This window comes from Prionailurus viverrinus, chromosome B2, assembly GCF_022837055.1.
Source record: "Prionailurus viverrinus isolate Anna chromosome B2, UM_Priviv_1.0, whole genome shotgun sequence".
NCBI classification, from domain to species: domain Eukaryota; kingdom Metazoa; phylum Chordata; class Mammalia; order Carnivora; family Felidae; genus Prionailurus; species Prionailurus viverrinus.
Genome location: NC_062565.1, coordinates 152,085,452 through 152,102,771, shown reverse-complemented (window position 1 = coordinate 152,102,771; position 17,320 = coordinate 152,085,452). Strand labels below are relative to the sequence as shown.

The 17,320-nt window shown below is 46.9% G+C and overlaps 2 protein-coding genes across 11 annotated transcripts in view; one reads left to right on the top strand and one right to left on the bottom strand.

Annotated features, from left to right (window-relative positions):
• Window positions 1-321: 321 nt before the first annotated feature.
• On the bottom strand, window positions 322-1,557 carry CB2H6orf120 (chromosome B2 C6orf120 homolog). Its single transcript, XM_047858394.1, has 2 exons — window positions 1,462-1,557; window positions 322-1,142 (listed from the first exon to the last, which is right to left on the bottom strand). The coding sequence occupies exon 2, from the start codon at window positions 1,099-1,101 to the stop codon at window positions 547-549; it is 555 nt and encodes a 184-aa protein (XP_047714350.1). The 5' UTR covers window positions 1,102-1,142; window positions 1,462-1,557; the 3' UTR covers window positions 322-546.
• A 70-nt stretch (window positions 1,558-1,627) lies between these two features.
• Window positions 1,628-17,320, top strand: part of WDR27 (WD repeat domain 27) — a 170,935-nt gene continuing 155,242 nt past the window's right edge. For 6 of the 10 annotated variants that reach the window (XR_007152208.1, XM_047859003.1, XM_047859010.1 and 3 more), the window contains exons 1-3: window positions 1,628-1,744; window positions 11,792-11,987; window positions 12,741-12,806. Coding sequence is in view for 8 of the 10 variants with exons in the window: in XM_047859003.1 (XP_047714959.1) it covers window positions 11,799-11,987; window positions 12,741-12,806 (255 nt within the window). In the remaining 2 variants the exon portion in view is untranslated. Of the gene's footprint in view, window positions 1,745-11,791; window positions 11,988-12,740; window positions 12,807-17,320 lie in introns of those variants that run through there. The other 4 variants (XM_047859006.1, XM_047859005.1, XM_047859004.1 and 1 more) reach the window with 2 other exon arrangements.

The window sequence follows — 17,320 nt, the reverse complement described above, 5'->3', positions numbered from 1 at the left end:
ATAGCTGCAGGTGATCAATGCAAATGACCTTAACCGGCAGGGGGCAGGGGGGCAGGGGCACAGGGGCACACCTGGGATCCACCTGGGTAGGGCTCCAGGTGGATGGGTCCTCTTGGGGCGCAGGCGTGGAGCTTTAGGCCACACCCCGGCGAAGAGATAGGAAGGGGTACATTTCGGACCTGTTCAAGGTTTGCACCTCACCTAGAACCGCTAACTGGAGTGAAGGTGCAGCTGCCAACCCGTCCATCTGAGCCGCGCGGCGGCAGGAAAGGTGCTGCATTTTGCCTAAACCTCCTAGTCCCCTGACAAACCGATCAAACCGGAGTTGAAACATTTTATTGTGCGTATTCCTCTTACAGGAACTTTGAGGCCTGAAAAAGCAACATCGTTCTTGCCGCTTTCCCTACTTTCGGGGTAAATGAGGTAACGAAATCCTATGGCTTTATGTTTGGAACGTGACCTCCCGGCGGATAAACGGAGCCGGGTTCGGAGGTCCGCAGTCCCCGGCACGTCTTATCAGGGTGTCTTCCGAGCACGTCCGAGGGATCAGAAGAGAATCTCAAGTACCAGTTTCAAAACACTAATTAAAACGGTCCAGAGCACGGACTCCTCCTCCGGGGGCGCGTCCTCGGGCGCGGACGCCGGCCGCTGGCTTGGGCCCGTCCCGTCGGCGTAGGCCGCCTCCCCGAACGGGGACCGCTCCACCGCCCGGTCGTAATACACTTTCATCTCGAACTCGCTCTCGTGGTGGGACGGGTGCCCGTACACCCCGATGCCCACGGGCCGCCGGAAGTGCGCGGGGATGGACACCGCGTCCGGGCCGCACGTCACCGACTGCAGGTCGTAGTCGTCGAAGCTCGGGTGCAGCGTGCTGTCGGACACGTACAGGTCCGCGTCCCCCCTCACGCTCCGCATCTGGAGGACGATCTTCCCCTCGTGGTTCAACCTCAGGTAGCTGTAGTTCCCCGCGCCTATGTGCCCCTGCACCACGTGCAGGAGGAGCCACTCCTCGGGAACCTCCTCCTCGTCCGGGGGGCTCCCCGACCACGCGAGCTGCGAGGCCAGCAGGAGCAGCAGAGCGCGCCGCCAGGCGGCTGCCATGCCCGACGCCGGGGGCCGTCACCTGCTAGTCCGCGGACGTCCTGCAGGACCAGAAGGGACACTCAGCGCGCCCGCGCCGCCCGGCGCCAGGCCGCCGCTGGGGGCCCGGGGAGGGGGAAGAAGGGGGGAGGGGGAAGAGGGGAGGGAGGAGGGAGGCCGTGCGGGGAGGCGGGGTGGAGGAGAGGGAGAGGAGGTGAGAAGGGAGGCGCGCGGGAGGGTGGAGGAGGGGAGGGACACAGGGGGCGCGGGGCCGAGCGGAGGGGCGGATCGGGGGGAGACGACTCCACCAGGGGCGGGAAGGGGGGGGGGGCCCGCGGGCGGCGGCGGGGTGGCGGGCCGGCCTCCGGGCCCTGGACTCACCGCCGCTCCCCGCCGGGTGCCGCGTCCGGAGCATCGGGCCCAGCGCCGGGCCGCCGCGCCGGAGCAGCCGGAAGTGGGGCGGCACCCGGAAGTGAGGCGTGCCCGGAAGCGAAGGTCCTTTGGGCTCTCGCGGGAATGACGAGAGTCTCGTGGCCTCTGAGCCGCGGCGGCTGGTAACCAGGGCGACGGCGGGTGGGGCGGGCCGCCGGCTCCCAGCTCTCTGGGTGCTCGCCGTGCCGGAGCGTCCGCCTCGCGGGCCGTGCGGGGTCCGAGCCGCCCCCAGGTGAGAGCCCGGTGCGCCCGAAGAGACCCTTGTCGGGGCACCTGTTACCCGTCCTGTGCTCGCCGCGACCGAGCGTCCGCCTCGCGGGCTGTGCGCGGGGTCCGGGCGGGCCCCAGGCGAGAGACCTTTGCGCAGCGCTTGCTATCTGTTCTCTGTTCCTCGTAAGAACATGGTACTTTTTCAAATTCTCCTAAAAGAGGCTTCACAATGTAGTTGTGTTTATTTTCAGGATACTTTGTTAGTTTGGAACCTGGGATTAAGGGCAACCTATTGGTCATTTTCGGCTCAGGTCATGTCCTGGTTCAGGGGTTCGAGCTCCGTGTTGGCTCTGTGCTGACAGCTCTGAGCCTGGAGCCTGCCTCAGCTTCTGTGTCTCCCTCTCCCTCTCTCTACGCCTCCTCCACTCATGCTCTGTCTCTGTCTCTCTCAAAAATAAACATTACAAAAAATTTAAATAACAAAAGGAAAGGAGTTTTATCATTTTAAAAAACTTATTCACTTAGAGAAAGCCTGCGTGCGCACGCATGCAGAAGTGGGAGAGGGACGGGGAGGGGGGGGGCGCGGGGGGGGGTAGAGAATCCCAAGCAGGCTCCACGCTGTCAGCACAGAGCCTGATGCGGGGCTGGAAATCAAGAACCCTGAGATCATGACCTGAGTTGAGGTCAAGAGTCTGATGCTTAACCAAGTGAGCCCCCCCGGGCGCCCTGGAAATGAAAACCAGTGTGGTAGCGACAGTCAGGAGTCAGCGATTTATGCTCACCTAACAAGTGATGGAGGCACAAAAGTGCGCACTGCGCGGTTTGAGGATTGACAGTCTACAGAATCAGCTTCTCCAGTCTGGCTAACAGAAAGAGGGCATAGTCTTTTTTTCTTTCTTTCTTTTTTTTTTTTTTTTTTTTTTGATTTTTTAATGTTTATTTTTGAGAGAGAGAGGAGACAGAGAGAGAGAACATGAGCAGGGGAGGGGCAGAGAGAGAAGGAGACACAGAATCCGAAGCAGACTCCGTGCTCAGAGCTGTCAGCCCAGAGCCCGACGTGGGGCTCGAACTCACCAGTCGCGAGATCGTGACCTGAGCTGAAGTCGGCCACTCAACCGACTGAGCCACTGGACGCCCCCATTTTTGTTTTTAATTAAAGCAGCTGTATAGAAAGAGTACTATTATCTTTAAATCGTATTTTAGGGGCTCGTGGCTGGCCCGGTTGAGCGGCTGACTCTTGGTTTGGGCTGGGGCGGTGATCTCCTGGTTTGTGAGTGTGAGCCCTGAGCTGGGCTCTGCACGGGCACCCAGAGTCTGCTTGTGATTCTCTCTCTCCCCGCACCCCCTCTGCCCCTCCCCCCACTCGCACCCACTCTCTCTGGATAAAGAAACTTAAAAACATTTAGGGAAGGACTGATGGACGCAGAAAAGAGTGTGCATGATCTGGCGCCCTTCCCACACCTTTGTCATCAGCCGCTGCTCCGTATTTCAGTAGTTGTAGCTTCAGGATAGTTGGAGGTCGAACCCCCCTCCCGTTCTGGCTCGGTTGCAGAGTCATCAAGGATACTTTGTCATTTTCTCCGACCAGCTTACCATGAGTCTTTCTGAGGTGGCGAGCACTTTAACGGCCTTTAAGTGCTTGACCTGTGCCCACCGATGTCCCCAGCTTTTTTGGCTTTCAAGACTCCCATTAGCTATTAGCCTTTACTTACTACAAAATGTTATTCGCCTGAGGTCTGGTGCTGGACCCAGGCCAGCTTAAACTGGGCCCAGGTTTTTAGGTTGGACCCAGTCTGGTACCGCCAGCAGTTCCCAGTGTGGGATCCAGGCAGAGTCAGGAGAGAATTTGGGGAGGGATTCCGACCAAGTGGGGAACCGTGGAAATGGAATTAGGTGAGGAGCTCAGCACGGAGAGAGCAGAGCTCAGAACCCGCAGGAGCGCACCCACGGCCCTCGGGAGCCGGGACAGGCACTCACTGTGGCCGCAGGATACCACGCCTGTGCGTGTCCTCGTCCCGCCGCTGTCAGAGAGCGCTCCAGACCCCAGCACGGCTGCCACGTCCGGCACCTAACAGACTCGGCTGAGTAGATTGAAAGACCAGACTGGCTGTTTCATGGTGCTTGAGTCGGGCAGCATCCCATCTCGCAATGGAGAGGAGCTCTGCCGAGCTGGGGGGAAGGGAGGGTGGAAAAGGAAATTATTAGAGAATGCGTTGTTTCCGGCAAGGTCGCCTTCCTCAGGGGAGTGGACGGGGTCTGTGGGGCACATCAAATCTGGTCACTAGAGCTGACCAGGTAATTCCGAGCTGAGTGGTAAGCAGTTACGTTCCTGGGGATGGAGACTGCAGTTAGATTAGGTGTTAAGTCTTGGTCTGCTGATGGGGTTTAGCACACTGACTACATTTAGGTCCTGCTGTCTCCTTTTTAACAATTCAAATATTTATTGAATGCCTAACATGTACGAGGTACTAGGACACGATTTTTCCCTTTCCCAGAGCTAGACGTTAATCGGTTATATACTCTTACGTGTGTGTATGTATATACACTTGACCTTTGAACAGCGTGGGGGTTAGGGATGCCCACCCCCCATGCAGTTGAAAATCTGTGTATAACTTTTGACTCCCTGAAAACTTTACTAATAGCCTGCTGTTGAGTAGAAGCCTTACCCACAACATAAACAGTTGACACACATTTTGTATGTAATCTGAACTACGTACCATATTCTTACAACGAAGTCATTAGAGAAAAGAAAATGTTATTAAGGAAATGATAAGGAAAATACGTTTACAGTGGTCTACTGTGTTTACTGAAAAAAAATCTGTGTATAAGTGGACCCGTGCAGTTCACACCCGTGTTGTTGAGGGAGGAGCAAATCCGAGGAATGAACGGAGTCACGAGGGGACGATGAACGGCGCTGGGGCCGTGGTGTCGGATGAGCTCCGGGCCCAGGAGTTTGCTCTCCCTCTTCAGAAAGAGGGGCAGCTGTGGGCAGCGGCTGAGCTGCCGTTGTCATCACACCCCTGGTTTGGTCATCCCTTGATTGTGGCCCAGAGGGAGCTCCCTAGGGAACTAAATTCCCCTCAGGCTGCCTCGGGACGAGGCATGGGAACAGGTAAGGATGCCTGGCCCGGACACAGGTGAGTCTCAAGGAGAGCGCGCTGGCTTCCTGTAACCCAGCAGCCGGCACCCTACGGGTAATCGAGCCCAAACAGGGAAGGCGGTGCCCCACATGCAATGCATGTTTATTGCAGGAAATTGCAGGAAAATGCCAGGCTGCCCACGTGGCAGCAGTGCAGCTAGAGACCTCCGTCCGGGGTGGGAATTGGTGTTGAGTGAGAGCAGGCGGTCACCCCGCGGGTGTGGGCCTCGTGCTGTCAGCATCGCAGAGCCCTGTGGCCCTGTCGTCATCGCTACCTTCCTGTTTCCCACAGGCGGCCACTCTCCTCCCTAACGTGTGCGTTGAGCTCTTCCAGCCGACGAGCTAAGACCGACCAGTCGCTCTCGCGTCGCGGGACGCTGTGCGGTCACCTAGGGTGCGCATGGGTGCCATCGGGGTGGAGTGGACCGCTGCCGCGAGCGCGCCCCCTTGATCAGGTGCTCTCCGGTGTGGAGGCCCGAGTGCCACCCCGAGGACTCTGCTCTGTGGCCCCTGTTTCTCAGTGCGCGCGCCCAGCAGAGAGAGACCCGGCCCCGGGTCCGTTTTTCTGTGTGGTCCTTCAGCCGACACTCCTCCTCCTGAGGGTTTGGAAGTTCGTCAATACCGTGTCCCTCTCGTAGTCTTTTTGATTTTAGCCATTCTGACGGGTGTGCGGTTTTCATTTTTTATTTCGACTGGCATTTCTCTGGTGATTAGCGAGGATGAGCATCTTTTCCGGTTAATTGGCCATTTGGAGATCTTTCATCCAGTGGCTGTTGCACGTTTTTCTACTGGCTTGTCTGGCTGAAGATCTGTACGAGTTCTTTGTAGGTTCTGGATACGCTTAGCTTGAAGAGTTGCTCATCGTTCCTACTTTGCGGCTTGTCTTTTCGCTCACTGGTGTCTTCTGAAGAATATAAGTTTTGTATTTGTGGATTTTATTATTATATTTATTATCGTGGATATATCGTATAGAAGTTCATCCTTCTTGAACATCTGAATGTTGATAGGGACTTAAATGCACATGGCTTTTTTTTTCTCAGTATCTATTCCTCTTCCGGCAGGGGTACTTGAGCCTGCTTCGGTGGCCGCTCTTCCCTGTCCTGGCCGCAGGGGTCACGGTCCGTGCCGCCTCAGGCCGACCGGTCAGCATAGTTTCATCCCTCTGATCACATGATAAAGTCAAGGCCAAGAAGTGGCCCAGACTGGCCCAGACTCACACAGCGTGTACGGGGTTGGATGGGAGAGATGGCCGCTCTTCCCAGTGCACCAGAGCGTGGGAGGGCGGCCGTGGGGGCCGCTGGCCACCGTGTTGCCGGCAAGTGGCAGCAGAAAGTGGAAACTGGAGCCCACACACAGACGCGCACAGCTGCAGGCTGAGAGGCCAGGCCGGGCTGGCTCGGGCTGTTGCGTGGAGTCCTGCACAGACCTTCCAGTTAAAGGTCTGTCCCTCCAGAGAGTTCTCTTTCTTCAGGTTGGATTAAGCTGAGCTTTCTGCGGTTTACGCTGAAAAGGCTCTCGCCGATGTGCAGAGTGAACTGTCTTAATGTCATCTTTTTAAATGTCAACACTGTGTTCTGCTGAATGTAAGGACTGTCATTGCATTTTATATTATAATCAATGCTACTTTGGGAAATGTACGATGATTTACTTGTTCTAAATTTATGGAATGGAAATTTTTGAATCAAAGAATATGTACCTTTTAAAACATAGTGATACACGTTGCCGAATAGCCAAAGCTTATGTCCGTTTATTGTCTTACCAGCAGTGAATGAGAAAAAGTCTGCATTGATGATATTTTATATTGGGCACTGGTATGAATCCTTTTGTGAACTTATTGTTAATGTTTATTTTTTTAATTACAAAAATACTTTTATTTATTTATTTATTTATTTATTTATTTATTTATTTATTTATTTTTCCATCGTGATGCATGTACTCTTTAATCTCCATCCCCTGTCTCCCCCATCCCACCATCCACCTGCCCTCTGGTAACCACCCATTCGTTCTCTATAGTTAAAAGTCTGTTTCTTGCTTTGTCTCTCTTTCTCTCTTTTTTTCCTTTGCTTGTTTGTTTTGTTTCTTAAATTTCACACATGAGTGAAATCATGGTATTTGTCTTTCTCTGACTTATTTTGCTTGGCATAATACACTCTGGTTCCATCCACATCATTGCAAATGGCAAGATTTTATTCTTTTATGGCAGAGTAATACTCCATTGTGTATATATACACCACATCTTTATCAGTTTATCAATTGATGGAGACTTGGGCTCCTTCCATAATTTGGCTATCCCTTTGAATTAGTGTTTTTATATTCTTTGGGTAAATACCTAGTACCCAGTTTGCATTCCCACCAACAGCGCAAGAGGGTTCCTCGTTCTCTGCATCCTCATCAACACCTGTTGTTTATTGTGCTGTTGATTTTAGCTATTTTGACAGGTGTGAGGTGGTATCTCATTGTGGTTTTGACTTGTGTTTCCCTGGTAATGAGTGATGTTGAGCATCTTTTCATGAGACTGTTAGCCATCTGGATGTCTTCTTTGGAGAGATACCTCTTCATGTCTTCTGCCCATTTTTTAAAGTGAATTGTTTGTTGTTTTGGGTATTGAGTTTATCAATTCTTTATATGTTTTGGATAGATACTAACCCTTTATCAGATATGCCGTTTGCAAATATCTTCTATTCCGTAGGCTGTCTTTCAGTTTTGTGATTGTTTTCTTCACTGGGCAGAAGCCTTTTATTTTGATATAGTCCCAGTAGCCTATCGTTGCTTTATTTCCCTTGCCTCCAGAGATGTGTCTAGAAAGAAGTTGCTACAGTTGATGTCAAGGAGGTTATTGCCTGTGTTCTCTAGAATTTTTATGCTTTCAGGTCTCATATTTAGGTATTCAATCCACTTTCAGTATAGTGTAAGAAGGTGGTCCAGTTTCATTATTTTTCACATGGCTGTCCAGTTTTCCCGATACCATTTGTTAAAGAGGTTGTCCTTTTTCCATTGGATAGTCTTTCCTGCTCTATCAAAGATGAGTTGACCATATAGTTTTGGGTCCATTTCTGGGTTTTCTATTCTGTTCTGTTGATCTATGTATCTGTTTTTGTGCCAGTACCATACTGTCCCGATTACTACGGCTTTGTGATGTAACTTGGAAGTCCAGAATGGTGATGCCTCCAGTTTTGTTTTTCTTTTTCAAGATTGTTTTGGCTATTTGGAGTCTTTTGTGTTTACATACAAATTTGAGGATTGTTTGTTCTAGTTCTGTGAAAAATGCTGTTTGATATTTTGATAGGGATTGCATAAATGTATAGATTACTTGGGTAGTATAGACATTTTAACAATGTTTACTCTTTCAGTCTGTGAGCATGGAATGTCTTTCCATTTCTTTGTGTCATCTTGAATTTTTTTCTTCAGTGTTTTGTTTATAGTTTTCAGAGTACAGGACTTTCATCTCTTCAGTTAAGTTTATTCCTAGATACCCTAATTGTCTTTGGTGCAATTATAAGTGGAATTGTTTTCTTAATTTCTCTTTCTCCTGCTTTCATGTAGAGGAATGCAACAGATCTTGTACATTAGTTTTGTGTCCTGTGACTTTAATGAATTCATTTATCTGTCCTACTAGTTTCTTGGGGGAGACTTTAGGGTTTTCTGTATATAGTATCATGTCCTCTGCAAATAGTGAGAGTTTTACTTCTTCCTTACCAGTTTGGATGCCTTTTATTTCTTTTTCTTGTCTGATTGCTGTGGCCACAACTTCTAGTACTATGTTGAATAACAGTGATGAGAGTGGGCATCCTTATCTTATTCCTGACCTTAGGGGAACAGCTGTCAGCTTTCCCCCGCTGAGTATAATGTTTGCCGTAAGGTTTTCATATGATGCCTTTTATTGCTCCTCTGTAGTTTGTATTCTTTTTCTATTGAGGTTTTATTTCTTTATAATAGCTCTCAAATATTAAGGATGTTAATTCTTCCCTTTTATTTTTACAGATTTATCACTAGTTTTTTGTTTTTGAATTTTCGATAGTGTTTTATAATGGGCAATCTGTCTGAAATTTGTTTTTGTTATTATTTCCCAAATGGTTATGTAGTTGTCCCCGAACAAATAAAATGATTTGTTTCATGTAGCTGAAGGTAACATTCTTTCATCCTTTATTCCAGTTAAGCTCCATTTCCGTCCAGGGGTTCCTGCCTCAGCAGGGATTTCCAGCAGCCTGTGGGTGGAAAGTTAGGATAGCCGGCAGCCCAAGGCCAAGGGGACTGCAGCTCTGTCCAAGGAAAGGCCAGCAGGAGCACACGCATCGTCTAGTGACTCTCAAGGCAGCACAGATAGAATGAGTGGGTTCCGGGGTGGCCGAGCCCTTCTGAGAGGCTGTCCGGGGGCTGCTCCATGCCCGGTCACCAGCAGGTGGAGTGGGCGTCGTTACAGACGCCAAGCCATTTAGAGCAGCAGTGAGTGGCTGAGCCGGTATCTCCCCTGCAAATCTGTTTGACCGTGAACCCACGCTGCTCCCTGCACAGATTGCCGCTGCTGCTTTCTTAGGTCAGTGGAGCTGTGAAGTCACCTGTGGCCCCTGCTCTGTGTGTGCCATGGCAGAGGTGCCACCAATGAGGAGTCAGAAATGTGAGTTCCCACTGTGGCAATGCCACTAATGAGTTTCATCTAACCCTTACTTACCCTCTGATTTTTTCACCTGTAAGATGGGAAAAAACATTTAACAACTTTAAAGCTCTATTGTAAGTATCAAATGATATCACATATTTATCGATATACCCAAATCTGCATGTAAATATGTAGAAAAATGATTTTTAAACTGTACATTGGTGTACAGATGCTATGATTTGCTATAATGGTGCTGAATGTTATAGGGATTACAGAAGAGATCGAGACAGTTCTTGGTTTATAAAAGTTTATGTTGAAGAAATAAGACGAGATTTAATCACAGTCTTATTTGGTAGCCTCTTTGGTAGAATGGGTAGATTCTTTTCTGTTAAAAAAAATGTTTTTTTTTAATGTTTATTTTTGAGAGAGACAGAGACAGAATGTGAGTGAGTTAGGAGCAGAGAGAGAGAGAGAGAGAGACACAGAATCCCAAGCAGGCCCCAGGCTCCGAGCCGTCAGCACAGAGCCTGACGTGGGGCTCGAACCCACAGACCGTGAGATCATGACCTGAGCCGAAGTTGGACGCACAACCAACTGAGCCCCCCAGGGGCCCCTCTTTTTTGTTTTTTACAAAAATTTATGTCTTTAATTCTCATGAAAACGTAAATATTTTACCCGAAGTAGTGCTTCTTTCTCTTAAAAGTTTTTTGTTTATTCAAGTGTAACTGACATACGTTGCCAAATTAGTTTCGGGTGTGCAATAGAGTGATTCGGCACTTCTGTACTTTTCTCAGTGCTCGTCCCAAGTGTGCTCTTGATCCTCTGCCTGTCACACGTCGCCCACCCACCTCCCCTCTGGTGACCAGTGGTTTGTTCTCCGTATTTAGGAGTCTGTTTTTTTGGTCTGTTTTTTCCTTTGTTTTATTTCTCAAATTCCGCATATGAGTGAGATCATACGGTATTTGTCTTTCCCACACTGACTTATCTTACTTAGTATTGTGCTCTCTGGGTCCACCCATGTCATTGCACATGGCAAGATCTCATTCTTTTTTTAATGGCTGAGTAATATTCCTGTGCGTGTACGTGTGCGTGTGCGTGTGTGTGTGTGTGTGTGTGTGTGTCTGTCTGTCTGTCTCCCACATCTTCTTTATCCAGTCGGTGGGTGAATTCTTAAGATTTTGAAACATTTGTAATGTTTAATATATTCTTTCATCTGTTTCTTAAGATTTCTTTATGCTTTGGGGAAGCAGTGGAAGGAGCTACATGGTAATTTCACTTCATCCACTTGGGACACTTTCTTTCATCACCAACTATATGCCGGCCACTGTGCTAGGGACTGGGTCCTTCAAAGTGATAAAACCCAAAAAGCAAATTGTGGTAACTTTGAAACATTTTGCTATTTTTTTTATATGAAACTGCCTGCGGTGTCTTGGCAATGGCAAGAATAATAAATAAAGTTTATGAATTGGGGAAGAATGTGCATTAATACACTCAAAATATTTTCATTTTTTCCAAATACCGCACAATTTTCAAGCCTTTAAAAATCACCTCTTACTTGTTATAAGAAAGAACGTTCGTTATATGGGGGATCGTGGAGTGCGAGTCCTCTGACTGTACTTTGAGAGCTTTATCGCTTATACTTCCCCCCTCGCCTGGTATCTTGTCCTTATGCATGGTAGAATAAGGGTTTCTAGTCAGGGCCTGGGAACACCCGTGCATCTGGGCCAGCGTCACACAGCAGGAGGATTGCCGCCCAGGGGCCTGACCCCAGCCCTGCATTCTGCCTCTGCAGGGGTGACCTGGGACAGGGTTGTGAAACGGTTGAATAGATCCAAGGTGGGCAGTAGGAGATATAGATTCATATTGCACTTTACCACCAATTTGCTTGGAAAATTTGGAAAATGATTTAGTATCTTAGTTACCGATAACAGTAATCAGTCTCGGTGGTAACCTTCTGAATACTCCTCAGTGCTAGCGTTGGGCTCACGTGCCGCAGACCACGCCGTCCCAGACCGCCTCTGTGAGGCGTGGTTCTGTCCATCTCCGGCGGTGGAAGCAGATTCCGCAAGGCTGAGCGAGGTCTGTCGAGTAGGAAGAGGGGGACTTGCATCAAGGCCTGTTTAATCTGGAAGCCCCTGGGAGGAGGGAGCTGTTGTGTGTACAGAACCTTCAGGACTTTAGTGATCCCTTCTTTTTCCTGGGGGTGTGGTGTGGGAGGTGAGTAAGCGGGTGTGGCGTACTGTGTGTGTGATCACACTCATCATGGTGAGTAAACAGACTGTCATCTGTGTAACACATCAAGCCCTTAGTTGTCTTCTGCGTCCCTGCGTTTTCAGATCGAGGATGGAAGAGCCACAGGGGTTTTTCTCCACTGGTGACGGCTGCGTCGGTGACACGGTCACAGAAAGGTGCCTGGTCGAATCTAAGGAGCCCGTGTCCCATGTTCAGCTTGCTTGTGGCCTGTGGTTCTGCGCTTTCCCCTTAGATGGGAATGAACTTTGCGTGTGGAGCACCAAGGACCCTTCTTACCAGGTACCTAAAAAGTTTTGTGTGTTGTTTGATGAGTCCAGGGACTTGAAGGGCCTCGCGGTCACCTGTCCGTCCCTCTGATGCTGTTTGGGTGATGCCACCTTCCGCGGACTCAGCCACCAGCCAGGGGAGGAGAATGTCAACAAAACAAAACCGCTGTGTTCGTTTTTGAGTTTTAGAAAATACACTGCCTGGAATCACTTTATTAAAGACGTTTTTTCTTTAATAAGAATATAAGCAAGACAAGGTTCATCTTAATCAAGATAAGGTGAATGTTTCTAGATTTTAGATATAGCATATTTAAGGAAGTTTGTTACGTTTATTGCAGAATATTTCACATCAAACTGACAGCTTTAAAGACATGAGTTTTCATTCAAAGATTACTCCGTGACCAGTGTAATTATCCCAATGCTCTTAAAAGCAAGTTCCGTTGTACAAAATGCAAAGGTAAATTCTGTCAGCATTTTTGGCATTGGGATAACCCTTAGCTTCATTTTGGGCTTCCGGAGTTGGAGGCCGATGATTACCGCACATGCCCAGTGCTGTGTCTGCCCGAGGAGGCCCTCTAACCGGCCATCTTACTGGCACTCACTTTACTACGAGGAGAAGTCGTCCATCATCGTTGAAGAGAAATCTCTAGTTTGATTTTTTTCCTACTGAGCTATGAGAGGTTTTTCTGTGTTTCTTCACCACAACTTATGCTGATGAATCGGGCCTACATTCTGATGTCCAGCTTGGTGTTTCTCACCTTTTCAGCGGGGCGTGGAAGACTCAGAAAGACGTGTCCCGGATATTACGTGCCATCGTTGCGATTGTAACAAGGTGAACACCACTGGGTAGCTACCATCCAGGCCTCCTCTCAGCCTGTGCTCCCTTCTCTCCTCCCTCAACTCCTGGGGCCACATGCTGGTTTTGCTCCTCTTGGAACTCTGTGTGAGTGGGGTCGTGCATCATGCTGGACTCCTTGATTCACTGTTAGGTTCGTGGGACCCGTCCGCGTTTTCATCACTGCGTAGTATTCCACTGCATGGATAGACCACACTTAATCCTTTCCCTTATTGGTGGAGATCTGTTTCGTTTCCGTGTTTCAACTGCTACAAGCACGTTTGTGTATGTTTTTTGGTACACTCGTGTGTACAGTTGCTGAGGCGCACTGACTGTGTATATTTAGTTTAGCAGATAATGCCGAGATTCCCAGAGTGTTGTACCAACCTGCACTCCGTCAAAGGGTGTGTAAGAGTTCTAGTGGATTCACATCCTCGCCTGTACTTGGTCTTTTGAGTTTTAGGCCTTTTGGTGAGGGTCAGGGTACTTATTTGTAATTTGCAATTCTTTGGTGATTAAAGTATTGGCCATTTGGACTTTCTCTCTTGTGACATGTGTTCAGTTTCATGCTATTTTTCTGGTGGATTATCTGTCATTTTCCTATTGACCTGAAGGAGTTCTTTATGTATTCTAAATAAAAACTTCACATTAGTTTGCATTTTGTGGAGTTTTATGCCAGTGGAATCAGACAGCGCATGCTCTTTGTGTCTGGCATCTTTCACTTAGAGTGACTATTTTGGAAGTTACCTGCTTCGTTGCATGTATCAGTGGTTCATCCGTTTTCAGTATTGAGAACATTTCCCTTGTGTGAATGTACTATAATTTATTATTCATTCTCCTGGTGGTGGGCATTTAGGATATTGTCAGTTTTGAGTATTACAGATAAAATGCTGTGAATATTTGCCCATCTCTGTTTGTAAATGTCAGGTCACATTGCTTGATCGTGTTCTTTGCATCTTCTACTCATGACCTCTGGTTCTGTCACTTATTAAGAGAGGCGTATTGGAGTCTGTGGCTAGACGTAGCTTGTCTGTTTTCCTTCCGTCAGTTTTATCCCGTGTATTTTGGAGCTCCGTCATTAAGCACATGTATGTTTAGTATCTTTATAGTCTCTTGGTGAATTGACACTCTTAATGTTATGAAGAGACATTTCTTTATCCCTGGTAATATTTCTTGTTCTGAAAATTTGGCTACACTTTTTCTTTTTAGGGGCTACTTTTTACCTTTTTTTTTTTTTTTTTAAGGACTTTATTATTTTTTCAAAAGCAGTTTTAGATTGACAGCAAAATTGAGGGGATGGTACAGAGATTTCCTATATGTCCCCTGTGTCAACCCCACCAAACACACAACCTCCCCCACTATCAGCACCCTGCACCAGAGTCATGCATTTGTTGCAACTGGTGAACCTACATTGACACATCATCATCACCCAGAGTCCACCAATTACCTTAGGGGTCAGTCTTGGTGTTGTACATTCTATAGATTTGGGCAGATATATAATGATGTCTGTCCACCGTTTAATATCTGTCTTCTTATTCTCTTGGTGTTGTCTTTGATGGAGCAGAAATTTTTAATTTTAATGAAGTCCAGCCTGTCAGTTCTTTCTTTCATGGATCATGCCTTTGGTGGCTTATCTGAAAAGTCATCACCAAATTTAAGTCATCTAGATTTTCTCCCGTGTTATTTTTTAGGAGTTTACAGTTTTCTCTATTGTCTTGCCTTTGTTCCTTATTCAGAATTCAGTTGACTGTATTTCTGGCTCTCTCTTCTCTGCCATTGATCTATTTTTCCTTTCTTGTGCCAATACCACTGCTCTTGATTAGAGTAGCTTCATAGTAAGTCTCACAGTCAGATAGTGTCAGTCCTCCAATTCTGTTGTTCTTCTTCATTATCATGAGACTATCCTGGTTCTTTGCCTTTATGTAAACTTGAAAATCAGTTGGTTGATTTTGATTGGGTTGCATTAAATCTGTAGATCAAGTTGGGAAGAACTGACATGTTGATAATATTGAGTCTTTCTATCCATGAACATGGAATATCTCTCCATTCATTTACTTTTTTTTTATTTCTTTCAACAGAGTTTTATTTTTTCTCATAGAGAACTTACACAGTTTTGCTAGATTTGTCCCTCAGCATTTCGTTTGTTTGGGTGCTAATGTAAATGGTATTGTGTTTTTAATTTCAAATTCTACTTATTTATTGCTGGTATATAGGAAACCAGTGGAATTTTGTGTATTAACTTTGTATCCTACAAGCTTGCTATAATTCTTCGTTTCAGATTTTTTTTTTTTTTTTGCCAGTTCTTTGGATTTTCTACATAGGTGAGCATATTATCCGTGAACAAAGTTTTATTTCTTTTTTCTCGGTCACTATACCTTTAAACTTCCTTTTATATTGTTATTGCATTAGCTAAGACCCCCAGTATAATGTTGAAAAGGAGTGGTGAAGGGGACCTACTTGTCTTGTTTCTAATCTTGGTGGGGAAGCTTATAGTTTCTCACCATTTAATACATTAGCTTTTGTTATGTTGTGGATACTCTGTATCAAGTTGAGGAAGTTCCCGTCTATTCCTACTATACTGATAGTTTTTATGATGAATTGCTATTGGATTTTGTCAAATGCTTTTTCTACATTTTTGATATTTTCATGTGATTTTTTTCTTTAGCCTGTTGATGTGATGGATTAATTATTTTCAAATGTTGAACCAGCCTTGCATATTTGGAATAAATTTCCAAATCTCACTTGGTCATGGTATATAATTTTTTATACATTATTTGGTTTGATTTGCTAATATTTTGAATATTTGTTGAGTTTTGGATCTATGTTCATGAAATATATTGATTTTTAATTTTCTTTTCTTGTGATGTTTTTGTCTGGTTTTGGAATTAGGGTAATGCTGGCCTGATAGAATGAGTGAGGAAGTATTTACTCTGTTTCCTCTGAAAATAGTGTTTTCTGTTTTCTTTCTTCAGTCTCCTGAAAGAGATTTTGGAGAGTTAGTAAAATTTCTTCCTTAAATATTGGGTAGAATTCACCAGTGGATCCATCTTGGTCTGGTGCTTTCTGTTTTGGAAGGTTATTTACTACTGATTGTTTATATCTCTATTTAACCTTTTGAACATATGGAATAGAATTAGGACTGTTTTGATGTCCTTATCTAGTAATTCTGCAATCTGGATTGGTTCTGGTTTTGTTTCAAGGCCATCTGGATGATTTGTCAGTAGGTGTTTTCCATGGGTATGTATTTCTCTTGGTTTTTGACTGAATAATCTTGACTCCTTGAGTACTTGATTATTTTTGATTGACTGCTAGACAGTCAGTATTAAAAAAAATGCACAGCTGGTTTGAGGCTCTGGATGACCTTAACTTCTTGCAGAGATGATTTATGTTTGCTTCTGATAGCTGGCTGGGTGAGGAGGGCACTGGCAATTTCCGGTCACTCTAAGCCAGTCAGGGATTATGAGAACTTGGAGGTGGGCTTGTGAGCACTCTTCTATGGCCCGTTCACCTCTCCTCCTTGGACCTGGTCCTTTGGGTCACTACTCTAGCCCTGGGCGTTTGGCAACATGCCCTTCCCTCCCACTGCAGTGGGCTGTATTCTTTTTTTAAAGCAGTGTTTTAAAATGTGGTGTTTTAAGGAAAAAAATGCATGGAGTCCTCACCTTAAGGCTGTCAACTCTATTCTCAGAGGTACTTTGCAGGCAGTGGAATTCTTTGCCCTTCTCCCAATAAGATAATTCTGTTTGTACCTGAAAATGATGCATTTAATTACGCCACGTTTGTGCTTCTAGTCCCGTGAGTATCTCAGCTTTCAATGGCCTCTACCGGAATTGTCAGAAGGCTGCGTTTTGGTAGAAGTCTTCACGGGTGAATGGCCTCCCGTGCTGGATCCCTTCTCTCAGTTTCCTTCTTCTCTGGTCTTAATTCTTTGTTGCTTTCATTGCTCTCTGGTGCCTTATCTTGCTCATCTAGATTTTTTTTTTTTTTTTGCAAATTTTGCCAGTTTTTCTTGTCGTTCTCATCAGGAGGTTGGTACAGATGAACTGGCCTGCCATGAGCAGGTCCTCCTGTTTGCGTGATGGCCCTCACGTCAAAGCACCTACTGTGTGCTGGCTGTCAGCTCGAAAGGAGCTCCCTTAGCACAGCCCAGACAACCTCTGATCTTTCCTGATTCCGTGCCATCTTCCTTATGCCCCTGTTCCCCTAGGAATTCAGCCCGAACACTGATTACCTTTGCTCTTGTCCCTCTTGTATCTCGCGATGCCCGTCGGTCACAGAGCCTTTGGTTCATTGTCTGCCCCCGTCTCCATCCCTGTCACCCTAGTTCAGGCCTTTACTGTGCTGTCTTTGGAGTGTTTGGTCTCACCGTGTCACCAGTGCCGTCCCTCTTCCATCCTGGCAGCAGTGTTACAGGTCTGGTCACAGATCCCTCTGTTTCCTCATGCTTGGTCAGAGCTGTGAACGTGCTCGTCACAGGGTCGCACTTGCCCAGGCTTTCTGTGGCCCCGTCG

Bases quoted from the DNA above. Each gene is read 5' to 3' on its own strand.
- CB2H6orf120 (XM_047858394.1), bottom strand. From the start codon at position 1,101: ATGGCAGCCGCCTGGCGGCGCGCTCTGCTGCTCCTGCTGGCCTCGCAG.